At 44.0% G+C, this 23,840-nt stretch overlaps 1 protein-coding gene across 2 annotated transcripts in view; it reads left to right on the forward strand.

The window, feature by feature from the left end:
- Nucleotides 1-23,840, forward strand: part of RIOK1 (RIO kinase 1) — a 101,381-nt gene that overhangs the window by 41,775 nt on the left and 35,766 nt on the right. For both annotated transcript variants that reach the window (XM_073678731.1, XM_073678732.1), the window contains exons 2-6: nt 14,952-15,123; nt 15,576-15,666; nt 17,931-18,000; nt 18,781-18,823; nt 19,589-19,681. In XM_073678731.1, the coding sequence (XP_073534832.1) occupies nt 14,952-15,123; nt 15,576-15,666; nt 17,931-18,000; nt 18,781-18,823; nt 19,589-19,681 (469 nt within the window). The remainder of the gene's footprint in view (nt 1-14,951; nt 15,124-15,575; nt 15,667-17,930; nt 18,001-18,780; nt 18,824-19,588; nt 19,682-23,840) is intronic.

The raw sequence follows: 23,840 nt of genomic DNA on the forward strand, positions 1-23,840 counted from the left end.
GTGTCACTTTTGGGTATTTTCTGTCATAAAGACCCCCTCAAAGTGACTTTAAATGTGATGTGGTCCCTAAAAAAATGGTTTTGTAAATTATGTTGGAAAAATGAGAAATCGCTGGTCAACTTTTAACCCTTATAGCTCCCAATAAAAAAAAAATTTTGGTTCCAAAATTGTGCTGATGTAAAGTAGACATGTGGGAAATGTTATTTATTAACTCTTTTGTGTGACATATCGCTCTGATTTAAGGGCATAAAAATTAAAATTTTGAAAATTGCAAAATTTTCGCCAAATTTCCATTTTTTCACAAATAAACTTGTGATATCGAAGAAATTTTACCACAATCATGAAGTACAATATGTCACGAAAAACCAATCTCAGAATCAGTGGGATCCGTTGAAGCGTTCCAGAGTAATTACCTCATAAAGTGACAGTGGTCAGAATTGTAAAAATTGGCCTGGTCATTAACGTGCAAACCACCTTGGGTTGTAAAGGGGTTAATATCCGCATGTGCACATGTAGTCATGCAGATATTAAGCGATTCAATGCAAGTCAATGACAGCGTTTTCGCTGCGATTGCGCAAAATAATTGGTAGTGCTGCCTATTTTTCTGCAATGATAATCCCCAGCGGAAATTTCCGCAGCATGTGCATAGCACATGTGGATTATCATTGGGGAACATGGCAGGCCTTCTACCAAGCATTTTTTAAGCGTTTCTGCAGCGGAATTGCAGCTGCTGAAACGCTTAAAAAACGCATAGTGGGCACACAGCCTTACTTCATCAATGCGGCGTGGCATGGAGGCGATCAGCCTGTGGCACTGCTGAGGTGTTATGGAAGCCCAGGTTGCTTTGATAGCAGCCTTCAGCTCGTCTGCATTGTTGGGTCTGGTGTCTCTCATTTTCCTCTTGACAATACCCCATAGATTCTCTATGGGGTTAAGGGCAGGCGAGTTTGCTGGCCAATCAAGCACAGTGATACTGTTGTTTTTAAACCAGGTATTGGTACTTTTAGCAGTGTGGACAGGTGCCAAGTCCTGCTGGAGAATGACATTTCCATCTCCAAAAAGCTTGTCGACAGAGGGAAGCATGAAGTGCTCTAAAATTTCCTGGTAGACGACCTTGGTCTGATAAAACACAGTGGACCTACACCAGCAGATGACATGGCTCCCCAAACCATCACTGATTGTGGAAACTTCACACTAGACCTTACTTTCATCTGAAAACAACACCTTGGACCACTGAGCATCAGTCCAGGTCTTTTTCTCCTTGGTCCAGGTAAGATGCTGGCGTTGTCTATTTGTCATGAGTGGCTTGACACAAGGAATGCGACACTTGTAGCCCATGTCCTGGATTCGTCTGTGTGTGGTGGCTCCAGCAGCAGTCCACTCCTTGTGAATCTCCACCAAATTTTTGAATGGCCTTTTCTTAACAATCCTTTCAAGGCTGCAGTTATCCCAGTTGCTTGTGCACCTTTTTCTACCACACTTTTTCCTTCCACTAAACTTTCCATTAACCCCTTTACAGCCTGGGACGTAATAGTATGCACCAGGCTGTCACCCCCTGTTAAGCGCGGGCTCCAGCGCTGAGCCCACACTGAACAGGGCAAATGTCAGCTGATTTATACAGCTGACATTTGCCCGCAACAGCCGCGAGTGGAATCGCAATCCACCCGCAGCTGTTAACATGTTAAATGCCGCTGTCAATCTCTGACAGCGGCATTTAACAGTGCCGCGCCGGAATCACGTCACTTACCCCACCTATCAGTGATCCCGTCACGTGATCGCAGGTTACTGATGGGTGGGCATGACAACCCTAGGTCTGCAGCAGAATCCAGTGGTTGTCATGTACTGATCGCTATGAGTGTCACCTAATGGTCGGCGCTCATAGCACAGGAGCATTTATCGGTCGACCATGACAGCACCACGAGATAGGGAATCCGCCCACCAAGGACAGGAAACCTACAGGCTTAAAAAGGGGTGGCCCTCCCTCTCGCCTCAGTTTGGTTTCCTGTCCTTGATGGAGGAAGCCGGTCGCAGGCGAAAGAACGTGGATGGCGACGGCTGTCGATCCTGCGCCCCTGTCTGGGGACGGCAGCTCCAGCGTTGGCCTATGCTCGTGCACCCCTATATGGGAGAGGCACAGCATCCTGAGCACTGGGGGTTCCTTTTGCAGTGGGGCTGCGCCCCTGTCTGGGGTGGCATCCCCTTTTCTGCCTCAAGCCAGGTGCGCCTCCCGTGGGAGTGTGGGCCCTGGCTGAGCCCCAAAAGTGCGGTGGGGTCTGCATCCCGAGTGGGAGTGACAGCCCACCATCACCCTCCGTAAGTATGGGGAGGGGGGGTGAGGGCCAAGGTGATTGTGTCCCCTCGCCCTGCCCTGGGTGAACCCAGCGCGGTGCATCGCTAAAGCGCGGCTTACCTGAGGGAGCGCTGACAGCATGCGTCCTCGCGCGAAGCTCGTGCGGCGCGTACTTCCGGGTTTCGGTAAGTCGCGGCCCGATGACGTCACCGCGACTCGGCGTTCATGTGCCGGCAAAAGAGCGCGAAATTAAAAAAAAAAAAAATGGAAAAAGTGTGCTGATGCGCAGCTAGAGGGGAGGAGTCAATACCTATTTAAACTATCAGGTAACATGGCTCAGTGCTTCCCAAAGCTTCATTCTTACAGCAGCAGCAGGTTGAGCAGCCGCCATCTTCATCCCAGCGGCTGTCTGGGGAGCCCCAAAAAACGCATCGCGCACGTGGTCCTGGTAGCCGGTCCTCAGGAAAACGGAGCTCGGGGTCTAGGTCTGGTCACCATACCTCTGGTAGAACGGACGAATCTGCAGCCTCTAGGGAAGTCCCCCGGCTGAGAAGGGTCCTTCCTCCAATCCGGTACCAGCTGTTTTTTCTTCCTGAGCCGCCTGGGTAAGTGATCTTCGAGTAAGTTCACTTAGTAATATGGTATCCCTTCTCCCCTTCCATATTTTATCAGGGGAAGAAATGTACCGCCAAGGCAAAGCATATACAGTGTGCGCTATGCAAGTCTCTTCTTCCTGACGGATACCCTAAAAAGCTATGTCAGTTGTGCATAAACCAGACCCTGGCAGAAGAGGGTCCTGCTCTAGCTTCTGGTTTAAAAACCTTAGTTAAAACAGAGATTCACAAGGTCCTCTCCAAAAGAGTTAAAGAGAAAATGAACTCGGACTGTGAGATCCCCTTAGTCTTGGATGACCCCCTATCCTCTCCCTATGAGTCGGATTCAGATAGTGCAGACTTTTCCTCTGTTTCCTCCTCTGATAGTGGTGTGGGACAAAATTGCTTCCCCCTTGGTGAAGTGGACAGATTGATTAAAATGGTTCGGTCCACCATGGGCATCACAGAGGCCAGGCAGGAGAAGTCAGTCCAGGACGTTATGTTCGGGGGGCTGAGTCAAAGGAAGAGAAGGAGTTTTCCGTTGAACGAAAAAATCCAGGGCTTAATCCTTAGCGAATGGAAAAAAACGGAAAGGAAGGGCGCTCTACCTCCATTCTACAAAAGGAAGTACCCCTTTGAGGAATCTGCCTCTTCCTCCTGGGAAAAAGCCCCCAAAATTGATGTGGCCATTTCCAAAGCCTCTAAGAGTTCCTCCCTTCCGTTTGATGATATGGGAGCTCTTAAAGACCCCCTGGATAGAAAGGCTGATTCTTTCCTTAGAGGGACCTGAGAGACTTTGGCTGGAGCCCTAAAACCCGCGGTGGCAGCTACTTGTACCGCCAGGTCCCTAATGATCTGGCTGGACCAGCTGGAAGCCCATCTTAAAAACAATTCCCCCAGGAAGGAAATCTTGGCGGACATGTCTCTTCTTCAGGGGGCGGCAGCCTTTCTGGCGGACGCATCAGCAGATTCCGTCAGATTAGCAGCAAGGTCGGCCGCCATGTCTAACTCGGCCCGGAGAGCTTTGTGGCTAAAATGTTGGCCGGGGGACATTCATGCGAGGACAAGACTCTGCGCTATCCCTTGTGAAGGGGGACATCTCTTTGGGTCGGTTCTGGATGAGCTACTGGATAGAGCAAGTGACACAAAAAAGGGCTTTCCTAACCTATCTGCCCCCACGTACAAACGTCCTTTTCAGAAAAGAAGGTTTCTACGTAATAAGCGCCAGAAGGGTCAGGATAAATGGGAAGACCGCAGACCGAAAGGTAAAGGGCTCCTGTTCGGATCCTCTTCCGCTAGCCAAGGCCCCCGAAAACCGAGCCAATGACTCGCGGCCCAGGTAGGGGGGAGGTTATTGGGCTTCTTACCTGCCTGGACAAATATCTCTTCTAATAATTGTGGAAGGCCTGGGCTGGATCCTAAATCTGGAGAAATCCAGGGTAGTCCCTTCGAGAGTACAGCAGTTCCTAGGTATCATGCTAGACTCAGACCTCCAGATGTGTTTCCTTCCAGAAGCCAAAAAACAGAAGGTCAAAAGGCTGGTGGAAGGAGTTCTTGCGAAACCGGTCATGTCCCTTAGGGCTGCAATGTCCTTACTTGGTACCCTGATATCTTGTCTGCCGGGGGTAATGTGGGCACAATACCACTCCAGAGTTTTACAGTGGGACGTCCTACAGAATGAGGTCTCGTTACATAGGCACTTGGAGAGACGGATGTTCCTATCGCTCCGCCGGTCTATTGACTCTCTACAGTGGTGGGTGAATTTAGAAAACTTGTCTCGAGGAGTTCCCTGGGTGGTCAGAATATCTGAAATAATTACAACTGACGCGAGTCTACATGGATGGGGAGCTCACTTGGGGGATATGATTGCCCAGGGGTTCTGGTCGGACGCGGAGAGAGCTCTTTCCTCTAATACTAGGGAACTACTGGCAGTTGATAGGGCTGTTAATAATTTCTTACCATTCCTTCACAATAAGAACATTAGGATCCTGTCCGATAATAATATAGCAGTAGCTTATATTAACCATCAGGGGGGTACTCGTGCTGGATCGCTAATGAGAGTGGCGGATCATCTCTTTCAGATCTCGGAACACCATCTCCTCTCTTTAACAGCCCTCCACATCAAAGGGAAAGAAAATTCAAAGGCAGACTTCTTAAGCCGTCATTTTTTAAGGCAAGGCGAATGGGAACTAAAACAGGACATTTTTTCCCTATTAGTCCGGAAATGGGGTCTTCCGGTTGTGGATCTCTTCGCCACAAAACAAAACCGGAAGACAAAGGTTTTTTGCTCCCTAGATCCGAGAAAAGGCCCCTGACGGTAGACGCTCTCCAAATCCCTTGGAACTTCAGTCTGGCCTATGCCTTCCCACCGTTAAACCTTCTGCCTATGGTACTAAGAAAGATCAGAGAGGACAAGGCAAGGGTCCTCTTGATCGCCCCCTTTTGGCCCAAAAGACCCTGGTTCTCATGCCTGAGGAACTTGTCCATCTCGGACCCTTGGGTCCTGCCCGAAGTTCCAGATCTCCTCAGCCAGGGTCCAGTGCTCCATCCGCGAGCTCCGGGCCTCCACTTGACGGCGTGGAATTTGAGAGGTCTCTGCTAGAACTAAAAGGTTTTTCCCAGAGTCTAGTATCTACTTTATTACGTAGTAGAAAGCCTGTCACTACCAAAGTTTATGCAAAAGTTTGGAACAAGTTTTTATCTTTTTCTAAATCTTCAGTGGATAAGGGAGCGCCAATTGGGAAGATTTTAGAGTTCCTACAAAGGGGCTTCGAGCTGGGGTTAGCAACGAGCACCTTGAAGGTCCAAGTGTCGGCACTAGGTGCCCTCTATAACTGTGTCCTCGCAGAAAACTATTGGATTTCCCGCTTTATAAAAGCAGTAGGTAGGTCCAGGCCGGTTACCAAAACTAATGTCTTTCCATGGGACCTAAACCTGGTTCTGAAAGCGTTAGCTGGGGCACCCTTTGAACCAATAGATTCTGTATCCCTGAGATCTATTACCCTCAAAACAGCGCTTCTTGTAGCCCTAACATCTGCTAGGAGGATTGGTGATATTCAGGCTCTGTCCTCTGGCCCTCCCTTCACCCAGGTTCTGGACGACAGAATAATTCTTAGAGCAGATCCAGCATACTTGCCTAAGGTAGCTTCCCGGTTTCATAGACTTCAGGAAGTAATATTACCCTCTTTTTGTCCGAACCCTAGTAATCAGATAGAAGCAGATTTCCATGCTTTAGATGTGAGAAGGTGTGTGGTTAGGTACCTTGCTGTCACTCAGCCCTTTAGGAGAGATAGTTCCCTGTTTATCTCCTATCAGGGGGTTAGGAAGAGGCTTAAGGTCTCTAGATCCACCATAGCTAGATGGATTAGGGAGGCCATTACGCTAGCCTATGTATCCAGCGGAGAAGAAGCACCGCGTGGCCTGAAAGCCCACTCTACCCGGGCGGTGGCAACCTCATGGGCAGAGAGGTCTGGCGTCTCGATGGAGGATATATGTAAGGCAGCTACCTGGTCTTCTCCATCTACCTTCTATATGCACTATAGACTAGATCTGGGTGCTTCGTCTGACCTCACATTTGGGAGAAGGGTGCTCCAAGCGGTGGTCCCTCCCTAGAATCTTCATCTCTGCAATTCTCTCGTGGTGCTGTCATGGTCGACCGATAAAGAGATTAGTTACTTACCGGTAACGGGATTTCTCGGAGACCATGACAGCACCCTTATATTCCCTCCCTTCACCCCCTTTTGGGAGCACTTCTTATCTGTTTTCATTCTTTATTCTCACACATTGGTGTTGTAAGAAAATGTATATACTGTTTGTTTCATGATTATTGTTATGTTCTGCTACCAGAGCTAAGGAAAGAGAGGAGATCTGTCCCTACGATAGAACTCAGCTTAATCCCTACGATGTAACAGGGAACCTGATCCTGCGATCAGACCTGCTAAAGTCCTAAGCTAGTCTGTACGGAGACCTATAGATGTGAGGAAGGAATCCCTACAAGTACTAAGGACTGGGAGGAATATGGGACACCTCCTAACAGAAATAGTAGCAGACAGACGAACAAACAAAATATATAGAACATAGAGGTCAGTAGACCAAGCAAACTAACAGAGCAAGACACAGAGCACAGGCTAGCTAGAAAGTAGATATACAATGAAGTCCAGCAAAGCCAGAAGGGCGGAGCAGGATTAAATAGGCCAACAAGGTCATGTGACCAGCAAAGGAAAAAAAACTAAGAGCAAGGTTCTAACAGTACCCCCCCTTCTAAGAGGATCCTCCGGATCCCCTAGGACCAGGCTTATCAGGAAATCTCCTGTGAAACGCTCTGATAAGTCTGGACGCGGAAACATCATCCGACCTCACTCAAGAGTTATCCTCGGGACCGAAACCTTTCCAGGCCACAAGATACTGCAAACTACCTCTATACCGTCTAGAGTTAAGGATGCGAGAAATTTCATATTCCCCGTCCTCCACCACCGGAGGAACAGAGGCAGAGGCGTCACAATCTGATACAACAGCTTTTTTCAACAGAGAGACATGAAATACCGGATTAATTCTCCAGGAGGTAGGAACCTCCAACCTAACAGCAGATTGGTTGACAACCTGAAGCACCTTAAAGGGCCCTACAAACTTGGGACCCAATTTCTTTGAAGGAATCCTCAACCGCAGATTCCTAGAGGACAACCAAACCATGTCACCAACAGCGAACAAAACCTCCTGTCATTTTCTATCAAAGTAGTCTTTAGATTTTCTGTTGGCCTCCTGAAGATTACCACGCACATCCGTCCAAACTCTCTCCAAATCACCGGAAAAATTCTCCTCCTCAGGCACGGCAGATCCCAACTTGGAGAACGACCCAAACGACGGATGTCTCCCAGAACAACAAAAAAAAGGCGAACAACCAGCAGAAGAAGATGTATGATTGTTCAGAGCAAATTCAGCAAGTGGCAGAAACTCAGACCACCCCTCTTGATTGTCTGCCACAAAACAACGCAAGAACTGCTCAACATCCTGGTTTTTCCTTTCTGTCTGGCCATTAGATTCAGGATGATATCCGGACGAGAACGACAAATGAACTCCCAACCTATCACAAAAGGCACGCCAAAAACGAGCCACGAACTGAGGACCCCTATCAGAAACAATGTCAGTAGGAACGCCATGAAGTCTGACAATTTCCTTGACAAAGGCCTTAGCGAGAGTTTTAGCGCAGGGCAGTTTGACGAAAGGAACCAAGTGACACATCTTGCTAAAACGGTCCACGACCACCCAGATGACAGTAAAACCCTCAGAGGGGGGAAGGTCAGTTATAAAGTCCATAGCCAAATGTGTCCAAGGAGCACTGGGAACCTCCAAAGGACAAAGCAACCCCGCAGCAGGAGTATGTGAGGACTTAGATCTAGCACATATAGTACATTGACGCACCCACTTAATGACTTCCTTCTGCCATCCAGGCCACCAAAAACTGCGACCCACCAGTCTCTTGGTCTCAGAGATTCCGGGATGACCTGCCAACCGAGATTCGTGACACTCAACAAACAAATCTCTCCTAAAGGTCCCAGGCACAAACAACCTCCCATGAGGAGTGTTAGAAGGGGCATTCTCCTGTGCTTTAAGAATCTCATTTTCCAAAACGGAGTCCAAAGCAGCTATCACAACACCTTCTTGTAAAATGTTCTCCTCTTTCTCAGCACCGACTATGGGAGAAAAACTGCGAGACAAGGCATCCGCCTTAACATTCTTAGTACCAGGGATGTAAGTAACGGAGAAATTAAACCGCGAGAAAAACAGTGCCCACCTAGCCTGACGGGCATTCAGGCGCTTGGCAGCATCAAGATATATCAGATTTTTATGATCCGTAAGAACCTGAACGGGAAATTCCGCACCTTCCAAGAAGTGGCGCCAGTGTTCAAATGCGAGTTTAATAGCCAATAATTCCCGATTACCAATATCGTAATTCAGTTCAGTCTCCGAAAAATTTTTTGAAAAAAAGGCACAGGGATGTAATCCATCCCCGTTATCCTGAGACAATACTGCGCCAACCCCCACAGAGGAAGCATCAACCTCAACCAAAAACGGCCTAGTAACATCAGGCTGCATAAGGATGGGAGCAGAGGTGAACCTCTCCTTGAGATACACAAAAGCTTCAATGGCCTCAGAAGACCACTGAACCGCATCAGCACCTTTCCTGGTGAGATCAGTCAGAGGTTTGACAATACTAGAAAAATTTTTTATGAATTTTCTATAGTAATTGGCGAAACCCAAAAACCTCTGTATCGATTTCAAACCAATAGGCCTAGGCCATTCCTGCACAGCCTGAACCTTAACCGGATCCATCTCAAAACCTTTGCTGGAGATAATGTAGCCCAAAAAACTAATTCTCTGTACAGCGAACTCACATTTCTCCAGCTTAGCAAAAAGCGAATTGTCCATTAATAACTGTAATACCTCACGCACGCTCCGCCAATGAGACTCCAGATCCGGCGAATAAATCAAAATGTCATCCAAATACACAACCACATTTTTACCGATCAAAGGTCTAAGGATGTCATTAATCAGATTCTGAAAAAATGCAGGAGCATTAGTAAGACCAAAAGGCATAACCAGATTCTCAAAATGACCCACAGGAGTGTTAAAAGCAGTCTTCCATTCGTCACCCTCCTTCATGCGCAACAGATTGTATGCCCCCTTAAGGTCAATTTTAGAGAACCACTTGGCCCCCATTAACTGGTTAAACAGATCAGGAATCAATGGCAGTGGGTAAGGATTGCGTACAGTAATTTTGTTAATCTCACGAAAATCCAGACAAGGACGTAAACCGCCGTCCTTTTTTTTTCCAAAAAAAAATCCAACCGCCACAGGAGACTTAGAGGGCCTAATGTGACCGGCGGCCAAACTTGTCTGTATGTATTCCTCCAAAGCCTTCCTCTCAGGAATAGTAAGGTTAAATAAACGACTTTTAGGAAGAGTCGCTCCAGGGACAAATTCAATAGAACAATCATAGTCTCTATGGGGAGGCAAAACCTGCGATTCCTTCTCAGAAAAAACTCTCCAAAAATCCTGAATAGGAACAGGCAATTCTCCCCTATCCAAAGCTGCAATACGCCCGTTACAACACTTGTCATAACATTTAGGGCTCCAGGATTTAATTTCACTGGTAGACCAATCCAGTACAGGATTGTGAAATTTTAACCAGGGCAATCCCAATATTACTGGAGAAGGCAAGTTATTCAACACTACCAAATCCAATTTCTCATGGTGAACACCATTAATAGTGAGAGGAAATTCACAGACCTTGAGAGTAATATTCTTCAAAGGGGAACCATCCACAGAAACCACAGCAATGGGGGATGATAAAGGTTCAGGTTTTAAATTGAGTCTTTCCACGAATCCCCCATCAATAACATTCAGAGTAGACCCACAATCGACAAACACCCGAAATTCCATTAATTTTTCCTGAGCAATCGTGGAAGCAGCTAAAAATACACCCTTGGAATTTAAACAGGCAATACGGGCATGACTGACCATTTTTTTTTCTTTCTTCATACGAAGCTCACAGCCTTTAATCAAATGACCAGATTTTCCGCAATAGAAACACAAGCCTTCAAAAAATCGACGGTCTTTTTCTTGAGAGCGAGGTGCCACCGATCCAATCTCCATCGGTTCACCACTGTTAGTACACACATTCTCATAACCAGAAACTGACATAGCAGAGGATTTGCTCTCATTAACCCTTGCACGCAGTCTTCTATCCACCCGTATAGCTAATTGCATAGCCTGTTGCAAATCTTCAGGTGTAGGATAAGCAATTAGCAGGTCTTTAACCCTTTCACTGAGCCCAGCAAGAAATAGACTTTTCAGAGCAGAATCGTTCCACCCTGTTTGAGTAGACCAACGACGGAAATGAGTACAATATTTTTCCACATTACCTGATCCTTGTTTTAAACGTCTCAACTCAGTCTCAGCTGATGCGACACGGTCAAGATCATCATATAATAGTCCCAAAGCAGAAAAAAAACTATCCACTGATCTGAAGCATGTATCACTAGGTTGCAAAGAAAAGGCCCACTCCTGAGGCTCTTTGCGCAAAAGTGACATTATGAACCCTACGCGCTGGGATTCATCCCCAGAGGACTTAGGTCTCAAACGAAAATACAATAAGCAAGCATTTTTGAATGAAAAAAATTCTCGGTGTTCACCAAAAAATAAATCCGGCAAACATACCTTAGGCTCCAAGAAATGTGCTCCAGGACAGTTACTCACGTGCTGACGGAGCTCGGCCACCTCCAGAGAGAGTCCCTGCAGGCGATGAACCAAATCCTGAACCGACACCATGATGGAACAGAAAAATCTTTCCTTAGAGAATTTGCTGGCTGGACTTACTGTTATGTTCTGCTACCAGAGCTAAGGAAAGAGAGGAGATCTGTCCCTACGATAGAACTCAGCTTAATCCCTACGATGTAACAGGGAACCTGATCCTGCGATCAGACCTGCTAAAGTCCTAAGCTAGTCTGTACGGAGACCTATAGATGTGAGGAAGGAATCCCTACAAGTACTAAGGACTGGGAGGAATATGGGACACCTCCTAACAGAAATAGTAGCAGACAGACGAACAAACAAAATATATAGAACATAGAGGTCAGTAGACCAAGCAAACTAACAGAGCAAGACACAGAGCACAGGCTAGCTAGAAAGTAGATATACAATGAAGTCCAGCAAAGCCAGAAGGGCGGAGCAGGATTAAATAGGCCAACAAGGTCATGTGACCAGCAAAGGAAAAAAAAACTAAGAGCAAGGTTCTAACAATTATGTTGCTATGTCTACTAACCGGGCGGTCCTCTCAATGCTCTGTAATCCAAACTGAGGCGAGAGGGAGGGCCGCCCCCTTTTAAGCCTGTAGGTTTCCTGTCCTTGGTGGGCGGATTCCCTCTCTCGTGGTGCTGTCATGGTCTCCGAGAAATCCCGTTACCGGTAAGTAACTAATCTCTTTCTGCTACATAGAGGTGATCTGCTCATCACCTCTATGTAGCAGAGGCGATCAGACAGTTGCTGCTTATAGAAGCTAGCAAAAAGTGTAAAAAAAATAAAAATAAAAAAAAAAAGATAAAAAAAATAAAAAAGTTTTAAAAATATTAAAAAAAAATATAAAAGTTTAAATCACCTCCCTTTCGCCCCATTCAAAATAAAATAATAAAAAAAAAACCCGCATACACATATTTGGTATCGCAGCATTTAGAGTCGCCCGATCTATCAATATAAAAAAAGAATTAATCAGATTGGTAAACGGCGCAACGATAAAAAAATTCTTAACGCCAGAATTACAGTTTTTGATAGCCGCAACATTGCAATAAAATGCACTAACGGGCGATCAAAAAAAACTGATCTACCCCAAAATGGTATCAATAAAAACTTCAGCTCGGCGCGCAAATAATAAGCCCTCACCCGGCCCCAGATCCCGAAAAATGGAGACGCTACGGGTCTTGGAAAATGGCACCATTTTTTTTTTTTTTTAATAGAAAACTTTGGATTTTTTTTCACCACTTAAATAAAAAAGAACCTATACATGTTTGGTGTCTACGAACTCGTAATGACCTGGAGAATAAGAGTGGCAGGTCAGTTTTAGCATTCAGCGAACGTGGTAAAAAAAATAAAACAAACATCTGTGGTATTTCACTTTTTTTTGCTATTTCACCGCATTTGGAATTTTTTTCCCGTTTTCCCATACACGATATGGTAAAACTAGTAATGTCGTTCAAAAGTATAACTCCTCCCGCAAAAAATAAGGTTAATATGCTTGGATACAGCATTCTGTGAACAGCCAGCTTCTTTAGCAATGACCTTTTGTGGCTTACCTTCCTTGTGGGAGTGTGTCAATGACTGCCTTCTGGACATCTGTCAAGTCAGCAGTCTTCCCCATGATTGTGAAGCCTACTGAAACAGACTAAGGGACCTTTTTAAATTCTTAGGAAGCCTTTGCAGGTGCTTATTGTTACTTATTCTAATTTACTGAGATAATGACTTTTGTGTTTTCATTGGCTGTAAGCCATAATCATCAACATTAACAGAAATAAACACTTGAAATAGATCACTCTGTTTGTAATGACTATATATAATATGAGTTTCACTTTTTGTATTGAAGAACTGAAATAAATTAACTTTTTGATATTCTAATTTTGTGAGAAGCACCTGTATATACATACACTAATATGAGCCATGTATCCAGTTCATACTCTCATACACATTCTAATATACATTACACGCACACAAATATATGATATATCTATCTGGAACCACACAACTTTTTCTTTTTACTTGAATTTTTTAGTGGTGCCATTTTTTGTATCATATCTACATGTAGATTTGATTGAAGTCCCTGGATTTGCACATGTACAAACACAGTAATATAAACCATGTATACATACAGTACAGACCAAAAGTTTGGACACGCCTTCTCATTTAAAGATTTCATGACTATGAAAATTGTACATTCACACTGAAGGCATCAAAGCTATGAATAAACACATGTGGAATTATATACTTAACAAAAAAGTGTGAAACAACTGAAAATATGTCTTATATTCTAGGTTCTTCAAAGTAGCCACCTTTTGCTTTGATGACTGCTTTGCATACTCTTGGCATTCTCTTGATGAGCTTCAAGAGGTAGTCACTGGAAATGGTCTTCCAACAATCTTGAAGGAGTTACCAGAGATGCTTAGCACTTGTTGGCCCTTTTGCCTTCACTCTGCGATCCAGCTCACCCCAAACCATCTCGATTGAGTTCAGGTCTGGTGACTTGGTCAAATAGCCCTTACACAGCCTGGAGGTGTGTTTGGGGTCATTGTCCTGTTGAAAAATAAATGATGGTCCAACTAAACGCAAACCGGATGGAATAGCATGCCCCTGCAAGATGCTGTGGTAGCCATGCTGGTTCAGTATGCCTTCAATTTTGAATAAATCCCCAACAGCAAAGCACCCCCACACCATCACACCTCCTCCTCCATGCTTCACGGTGGGAACCAGGCATGTAGAGTTCACCCGTTCACCTTTTCTGCGTCGCACAAAGACACAGTGGTTGGAACCAAAGATCTCAAATTTGGACTCATCAGACTAAAGCACAGATTTCCACTGGTCTAATGTCCATTCCTTGTGTTCTTTAGCCCAAACAAGTCTCTTCTGCTTCTTGCCTGTCCTTAGCAGTGGTTTCCTAGCAGCTATTTTACCATGAAGGCCTGCTGCACAAAGTCTCTTAACAGTTGTTGTAGAGATGTGTCTGCTGCTAGAACTCTGTGTGGCATTGACCTGGTCTCTAATCTGAGCTGCTGTTAACCTGCGATTTCTGAGGCTGGTGACTCGGATAAACTTATCCTCAGAAGCAGAGGTGACTCTTGGTCTTCCTTTCCTGGGGCGGTCCTCATGTGAGCCAGTTTCTTTGTAGCGCTTGATGGTTTTGGCAACTGCACTTGGGGACACTTTCAATGTTTTCCCAATTTTTCGCACTGACTGACCTTCATTTCTTAAAGTAATGATGGCCACTCGTTTTGCTTTACTTAGAATTTGTACTATGGCAAGAAAAAAGCAGCTATCAGTCTATTCAGTATGACTATCAGCTGTGTATCTACCAGACTTCTGCACAACACAACTGATGGTCCCAACCCCATTTATAAGGCAAGAAATCCCACTTATTAAACCTGACAGGGCACACCTGTGAAGGGAAAACCATTTCCGGTGACTACCTCTTGAAGCTCATCAAGAGAATGCCAAGAGTGTGCAAAGCAGTCATCAAAGCAAAAGGTGGCTACTTTGAAGAACCTAGAATATAAGACATATTTTCAGTTGTTTCACACTTTTTTGTTAAGTATATAATTCCACATGTGTTAATTCATAGTTTGATGCCTTCAGTGTGAATGTACAATTTTCATAGTCATGAAAATACAGAAAAATCTTTAAATGAGAAGGTGTGTCCAAACTTTTGGTCTGTACTGTACATACAGTACAATGTGTGTATACATACACGCACACTTAGGTAATGGCGCTCTTATACTAGGACTTGTGTCACCATTGCTTCTGTATTCTAGTGAGGAAGGATATGAAAAGTTCCTGCAGAGACGAGAAGAGCTTGCTTCTCAACAATATGAAGAGGATAGTGAGGAAGATGATGACTATGATGAAGATGATGGCTGGTACTGGGAAAATAGCACCACAAATATTGTGAAGCATTATACGTCTATAAGAGGGGGCAACACCCAGGTAAGGTAATCCGTCAGCCCATTTTTACATTTGGAAGTTGTGGAAAGGCTTGTCCCCCAGTTTGTAGAAAGGCAAGATCCCCGTCATGAGAAATCCATTGTAGAAGCCATATGTAAATGAGGCTGGAAGTGCACAGGGGTGTGTTTGTGTACTTGGAATGCATTTTTCAAGTGCAGTGACCCCCCCATGTGCACTTCAAGCCTCATTTACATACGGCTTCTACACTGCAATTCTCATAAAACACCTCTGATCTGTACAAAAATAAATTAATAGATTTATTAGGGAGACAAAAACTAATAGCCATACCAGTACTTCCATATGTACAAACATGCTAAAAGGTTCCCTTTAATAAATCAGTGGGCACAGTAACTTCCTGATAACTGTGCCCATCAGTGATTGATGGCTCTCTGTATGCACAGTGTCTTCTATAGATGCTTTTTATTGTTTTCCAGGCTAACAGGCAAGATATGAAAAGTGGTTCATCCAAGGTCTACACTGCAACGGACAAGGTCCTCCAGAAGTATGAAAACAAGATTAATCTAGGTATGATGTCTCTATATCGTGCTACACAAGACAGCATGGTATACTCCTGTCTCCATATCCAAACTTGGGGACTCATCCACATGTCATGTACTTATGGATGGACTCAAGCTCATAAATGTTAATGAGTAGGCCTGTGATGTGAACTGACAGCATATGGCTGTCATCCGTGCTGCATCCATGTGCTGTCAGTTACCAAACATATTAAGCCTAAAGTGATTGCAGACTTATCAGTTTCGACCGGACAACTTCTTTAAGTCCGGAGGTTGACTGATGTGAACGGAGCGGCAGCTGCTGATAACTGCACACCAGCTCTGATTCCCTTGTAAGGAGCTGATCTGCAGTACACTGGCCACCCTGGACAACCCCTTTAAATTTTAAGTAAATTAGATTTTAATCCCATACAACTTTTTAATCAGTTTGGTGCATGACCTGTACTGCGGCTGCATGTTACAATTCTTAAAAATTAGTCATGCACATTTGGTAGGAATGATTTTGTAACATACGCACAAGGGATCATTGTGGTTTAGGTCATCGCATCTTTTCATTTACCTGGGACTGTTTAATTAGTCTAAATTATTATTTACCTGAGACTGTCTAAATCAGAAAACATTTTTTCTTTATACCCTGTTTTAAAATCCTGAGTTGAGGGCTATTCCCGGCATTAAAAGTTAACACTTTTTTTTCCCCCTAAGGGTAGGTGATAACTTATGGATTGGTTGAGGTTTAATCGCTGCGACCCCCTTCCGATCTCAAGAATGAGTCTTTAAAATGCTCTATTGAAGCGTAGCTTTATGTCAGTCTGTATAGGAATGTCGGAGAAAGCTGAACTCTGTAGTCGGCTATCTTTGGCTGTGCCATTGATACCTCAGGAATTTCATAGTTCCTTTCCTGGGATTGATGGGGGGGGGGTCCCAGCAGTGGAGACCCCAATAATCCGAAAGTGATCATCTATCCATTGGATATGTGATCTGACATCCAGCACAACTCAATGTTTCCGGCTATCTGCTGTGCATAGGCGAGCTCAGCCGAGAGCGCAGCACAGTGGTGTGGTCTCTTCTATGCTGTGTTAGGCTTATTATGGAGGACTTCAAATGCAGTACATAAACCCAGTCTCATCGCTAGACTGCTGCTTTTATCATTCCTTTTTCTCAGCCAATCAATTGTGAGCCGCCTGCACTCTGCTCCTCTGGGCCTCCACACCTTGATGATACCCAAGAATCACCAATGAAATGTCAAATATTACACACGTTAATAATATTGTATATTTATGAATGGGACAAGTAGTTTTCAATATAGTGAATGTGACCTACTATCATTGGACACCTCATCCTTAGGCCTCATTCAGATGTCCGTATTTTTGTGTACAAGTGCCATCCGTGGTTTTCACAGATTGGCTCAATAGTACTCTTACTTGTGATAGTCTTTCACATGTCCTTGGAAAATCAGAGACATAAAAATTGGCAATGCAATTCTATGGGTCCATGAAAAAATTGGACCCCACTCAAATGACATGCATTTTCTTGGACAGTCAAAAAGGAGAAGGTGGAGAAACTTTTTTTTTTTTCCCCTCCACGTACGAGGAAAACTCACTCTCTGACCAGAGTCATCAGTCCATTTTTGCCGTACGTGAGAAAATCAGATGTCTGAATGAGGCATAACATATAGCAATTGGCCTCCTCTTCCTGAGACTGGAACACACCGAGGTATTACTGTGAATAAAAAAAAAAAGTTTAAATAGTCACACAACACAGAAGAAGTAGAGTGCTGCTGGGAAATTTAGGTTTAGTAGAGAATAGGACCACCCAGTCAACTATGTGATGCTGGATGCACCAAGGGCAGAAGGAGATAAAAAGTGACCAAAAGGTTCAAGAAAGAAATGTTGTTGGGCTTGGTCTGGAAATGAAAATGTTATTCCCAAAGTATGGGGGACCCCAGCGATCCTGAGATCAGGGCTCTGGAACCTTTCGTAGAGCCCTGTCCTTAATGGAGCGGAGGTGCGCATGCACGGCCTTCACTCCACTCCTTATTTACAGCACTGCCAGAAATAGCGGAGTACTGGGGCATCGGTCGAGCCTGTGCACCTTCGCTCCATTCAGGATGGGGCTCTGCAGAACCCGTCCTCATGATTAGAACCTGGATCTAGTGATCCACAAGTTATCCCGTATTCATGTTCTTTCTTTTGAATAACTGTTTAATAGTAATGTAGATACTGTGCTTTGTGAAAAGTATTGCGTTTGTGGAAATAATGCTTTAATGTTTTCTAGGTAAACTGTGTCTTTCTGACTCCGTTATGAACAAAATCACTGAGAAATCTAGACAAAAAGAATCAGGCCAGTGAGTATACACCTCTCCAGACCAAGCCTCACTAGGGGGATGATGAGTGTCCCCTCTCTGCACATCAGATAACTAGTAATCATTTATGCTTTAAATCTCAACTATTGATATTCTTGTTAAAGGGAACCGTCACCAGGTTTGTCCCTATATGAGATACAGCCACCACATTTCAGGCCCGATATACAGCCTTCTATAATGCTGTATATATGCCCCAATCTGGCCTGCAACAAAAGAAAAACCCCTTTTATTATACTCACCTATGTCATCCACACAGGGTCCCTGGAATTACGCTGTTGCGCAGGCGTCAGGACAGTGTAAAGTACTGCAGTGAGAATGTACCGGGGATCTTTGACCTTTCCCAGTGCCTGCGGACTGCAGTACTCTACTCTGTCCTCGACGGGGCAGAGAAGTACGCCTGTGCCGGAGTGCGATGCCGCGGACACTAGATGACGTAGGAACCGTCCTCCACACCGAAACACAGGAGGAGGACGTCATCGAAAAAAGGGTGGCGCCGGACCAAGACCAGCGATGTCCCTCGGACCGGACCGCCCCCCAGGTGAGTATAATAAAGTTTTTTTTTCTTGTCTTGCAGGCCGTATGGGCATATACACAGCATATTAGAATGCTGTATATCAGGGCTGAAAGGTGGTGGCCGTATCGCATATGGGACAAACCTGGTGGCAGGTTCCCTTTAATAAAAAACGAAAAATCACTTGTGTGTTAATTTAATGTGAAGTATAAGATGATACAGTGTATTCATATGATCTTTTACAACACTAGGTACCGGGTTAAAGACAAATCTGATAGAGCTACTGTTGAACAGGTACGATTTCTTTTGAACAGCGTCATAAATGAATACCAGGTTGTTTATAAGAAAAAGATGCTGTGTATGCTGAAGTGTATCCTGTATGCTGAGGATCCCGCTCAGCAGGTGCAGGCGTCTCGTGTATGTATGAGATACTGCTCCTTTTCGGCCATCGGTTGTTACCCTGATTGTAATTGTCCGTTTCTCCATGTTATAGTGGCTTTTCTGTAGCCCTCTGGATATATACACAAATATTGATGTCCATGAATAAATCTGATTCATGACATATCTGTGCATTATGCAGTGGATGTGTTTAATCATCTGTGAGAACAGTGACTACACAGTACAGTGCATAGAGAGGTGATGTTCATCTCCATTCACTGTTCACATCCAGGGCCCGTGAGACCTGCTAAAAGCTGATTTTGGGGTGGGGGCATGTGTCAGACCCCCACTATTTTGACATCGATTATATTTCCTAAGGCTAGATCATCAATATTTCTTTATCGCTTCATTGGGGGACACAGGACCATGGACCATGGGTGTATGCTGTTGTCACTAGGAGGTTGACACTAGGCAAAAAAAAGAAAAAAAGCTCCTCCTCCGCAGTATACACCCGCCTACAGGCACCAAGCTCACCAGTTTAAGTTTAGTGTCAGACCCCCACTATTTTGACATCGATTATATTTCCTAAGGCTAGGTCATCAATATTTTAGTCCCAGATAACCACTTTTATCTTATCTGAAAACCACCAGTAAACTGAAATGAATGGGCTTTATTTCTCAGGTTCTGGATCCTCGGACAAGAATGATTCTTTTTAAGATGCTTACTAGAGGAGTAATATCAGAAATTAATGGCTGTATCAGCACAGGGAAAGAAGTAAGTGCGTATGCATGTCTGTCCATCACACAGGGTAGTACGCTAACACAAAAAAAGAAGAAAATAGGATATAAATACAATTAAAACAGACAAAATATTATTATAATATCTTTGATTACAGTAAAAAAAAGGGCTCGGTTTTTGGACATAAATAAAAAATCCCTCTATGTTCCATAATTTCTTCATGTTGTACAAAAGTCTAGGATAATATTTAACCCCTTTCCAACCCTTGCCGTATTAGTACACACATTTGCGTACCCCCGGTTCAGTGAGGGCTGCTGCGCTGAGCCCTCACTGAACCGAGCACATGTCAGCTGATTCTTACAGCTGACATGTGCCCGCAACAGCCGCGGGTGGAATCGCGATCCACCCGCGGCTGTTAACATGTTAAATGCCGCTGTCAATCTCCGACAGCGACATTTAACGCGCGCTTCCGGGTTGCGCGTCATAAGCCCCGCCCATCGGCGACCCCGTCACGTGATCGCGGGTCACCGATGGGTGGGCATGACAACCCAGGGTCTGCAGCAGACGCCTGTGGTTGTCATGATCTGGTCGCTATGAGCGCCACCTAGTGGTCGGCGCTCATAGCACAGGACCATTTCTGCTGCATGCTGGGGATCTGCTCGTCCCCTGTATGTAGCAGAGACTATCAGACAACTGCTGCTTCTAGTCTCCTATGGAGACTATTGAAGCATGCAGTAAGTGAAAAAAAAATGTTTTTAAAAATATAAAAAAAATATAAAAGTTTAAATCACCCCCCTTTCGTCCCATTCAAAATAAAATAGAAAAAAAAAACCCCACATACACATATTTGGTATCGCCGCGTTCAGAATCGCCCGATCTATCAATATAAAAAAAGAATTAATCCGATCGGTAAACAGTGTAACGAGAAAAAAATTCTAAACGCCAGAATTACGTTTTTTGGTCGCCGCAAAATTGCAATAAAATGCAATAACGGGCGATCAAAACATCGGATCTACCCCAAAATGTTATCAATAAAAATGTCAGCCCGGCGCGAAAAATAAGCCCTCACTTAGCCCCAGATCACGAAAAATGGAGACGCTACAGGTCTCGGAAAATGGCGCTATTTTTTTTTAGTTTTTTTTTTTAACCAAATTTTGGAATTTTTTTTCACCACTTAAATATAAAATAACCTATACATGTTTGGTGTCTACGAACTCGTAATGACCTGGAGAATAAGAATAGCAGGTCAGTTTTAGCATTCAGTGAACGTGGTAAAAAAAAATAAATAAAAAACAACTGTGGTATTGCACTTTTTTTGCAATTTTACCGCACTTGGAATTTTTTTCCTGTTTTCCCGTACACGATATGGTAAAACTAGTAATGGCATTGAAAAGTACAACTTGTCCCGCAAAAAATAAGCCCTCACATGGCCATATTGACCAAAAAATAAAAACGCTATGGCTCTGGGAACAAGGGGAGCAAAAAACGAAAAAGCAAAAACGACAAAACCCAAGGTTGCGAAGGGGTTAATCATGTTCACTTGAATAAACTTTCTGGGTTCAAGAGGTGAATAAAGAAAATATATTAAATCTCCAAGGGAGATGACACATGCGCAGTCAAAGATCTCCAACATAGATTTGGATTTACACAAAAGTTCTTAATATATTCCGCTATTTAATTCACTTAGGGAACACTCCATATAAATAATATTACCATAATATGCAGCACTGCTGGAGGACTGGCTGAGAAGATAAACTTTTAAATCCAAGAATAAGTGGCCATATGAGTGATGGGTATCCATATAGGTGATATGAAAATGGAAAAATTATGCGAGGTGATGTTAGACCTCACAAAATAACTCTTTGTACGACTTAATTTTAATTTTGTTCACTATTGCGTAGAACTCCAGATTTTTCTATCTAACATTGGCAAAAAAAAGGCTATTGCTGTGACTATTGATGATTTTTTTTTCTTTCGTGTTGTTCTTCTGATTCATCTATAGATCATTTTGCTGTTATTGTGGTACACAATGGAGACCAAGCTTTTCACTATATCCTGCAATACTTCGGTATGGCAGTGTAGAGTACAACCCCCGGCAAAAATTATGGAATCGCCGGGCTCGGAGGATGTTCATTCAGTTGTTTAATGTTATTGAAAAAAAAGCAAATCACAGACATGGCACAAAACTAAAGTCATTTCAAATGGCAACTTTATGGCTTTAAGAAACACTAAAAGAAATCAAGATTAAAAATGTGGTTCTCAGTAAGGGTAAATTTTTTTCAGACCAAGCCGAGGGAAAAAATTATGGAATCACTCAATTCTGAGGAAAAAATTATGGAATCATGAAAAACAAACACACAAAAGAACACTCCAAGACATCACTAGTATTTTGTTGCACCACCTCTGGCTTTAATAACAGCTTGCAGTCTCTGAGGCATGGACTTACTGAGTGACAAACCGTACTCTTCATCAATCTGGCTCTAAGTTTCTCTGATTGCTGTTGCCAGATCAGCTTTGCAGGCTGGAGCCTTGTCATGGACCATTTTCTTCCACCAAAGATTTTCAATTGGATTGAGATCCGGACTATTTGCAGGCCATGACATTGACCTTATGTGTCTTCTTTCAATGAATGTTTTCAAAATTTTTGCTGTATGGCAGGATGCATTATCATCTTGAAAAATGATCTCATCATCCCCAAACATCCTTTCAATTGATGGGATAAGAAAACTGTCCAAAATATAAATGTAAACTTGGGCATTTATTGAAGATGTAATGACAGCCATCTCCCCAGTGCCTTTACCTGACATGCAGCCCCATATCATCAATGACTGTGGAAATTTGCATGTTCTCTTCATGCAGTCATCTTTATAAATCTCATTGGAACGGCACCAAACAAAAGTTACAGCATCATCACCTTGCCCAATGCAGATTCACGATTCATCACTGAATATGACTTTAATCCAGTCATCCACAGTCCACGATTGCTTTTCCTTAGCCCATTATAACCTTGTTTTTTTCTGTTTAGGTGTTAATGATGGCTTATGTTTAGCTTTCTGTATGTAAATCCCATTTCTTTTAGGCGGTTTCTTACAGTTCAGTCACAGACATTGACTCCAGTTTCCTCCCATTCGTTCCTCATTTGTTTTGTTGTGCATTTCCTGTTTTGGAGACATATTGCTTTAAGTTTCCGGTCTTGACGCTTTGATGTCTTCCTTGGTCTACCAGTATGTTTGCCTTTAACAACCTTCCCATGTTGTTTGTATTTGGTCCAGATTTTAGACACAGCTGACTGAACAACCAACATCTTTTGCAACATTGCGTGATGATTTACCTTCTTTTAAGAGTTTGATAATCCTCTCCTTTGTTTCAATTGACATCTCTCGTGTTGGAGCCATGATTCATGTCAGTCCACTTGGTGCAACAGCTCTCCAAGGTGTGATCACTCCTTTTTAGATGCAGATCTAATTTGATGCAGGTGTTAGTTTTGGAAATAAAAATTTACAAGGTGATTCCATAATTTTTTCCCTCTGCTTGGTCTGAAAAAAAATACCCTTACTGAGTACCACATTTTTAATCTTGATTTCTTTTAGTGTTTCTTAAAGCCCTAACGTTGCCATTTGAAATGACTTTAGTTTTGTGTCATGTCTGTGATCTGCTTTACTCTGTCGCCTCATTGGGGGGACACAGGACCTTGGGTGTTATGCTGCTGTCCACTAGGAGGCGACACTAAGCTTAATCTGAAAAAGATTAATGGTGGCTCCTCCTCTGCAGCATACACCCCTGGACGGCGTCTGCCATCTTCAGTTTTTTTGCTTAGTGTCGCAAGGAGGCACACCTAAAGATTTTTACTCCATTTTTTTCCGATTTTTTTTTCTTCTTTTTCCACGGAGTTACAGATGAAGATAAGTGGGTCTCCGGCGAGACTCCCGGCATGGCTTCTTCCTCTGCCCCCTTTTAGGGGTGCACAGTTGAAGTAGAGACGTCTCCTTACCATGTCGCTCCTTCCCCAACCCCTCGTGTGTTGGTACGAAGTTGAGAACCCCCCTCCTTCCCCAATTCCTTTTGGTCTCTGGGTTGAGGTTGAGGTGAGGATTACAGCCTCCTCACGGTGACTGCAGCACCCTCCCTAATCCCCCTCTGGGGGTATTAGGTTGAGACATCGCAGGTAGGGCCTGTGCAGACAGCAATATACAGC

Source organism: Phyllobates terribilis, unplaced genomic scaffold (genome assembly GCF_046119375.1).
Source record: "Phyllobates terribilis strain yellow unplaced genomic scaffold, ASM4611937v1 Scaffold_4__5_contigs__length_816908805, whole genome shotgun sequence".
Lineage (NCBI taxonomy): Eukaryota > Metazoa > Chordata > Amphibia > Anura > Dendrobatidae > Phyllobates > Phyllobates terribilis.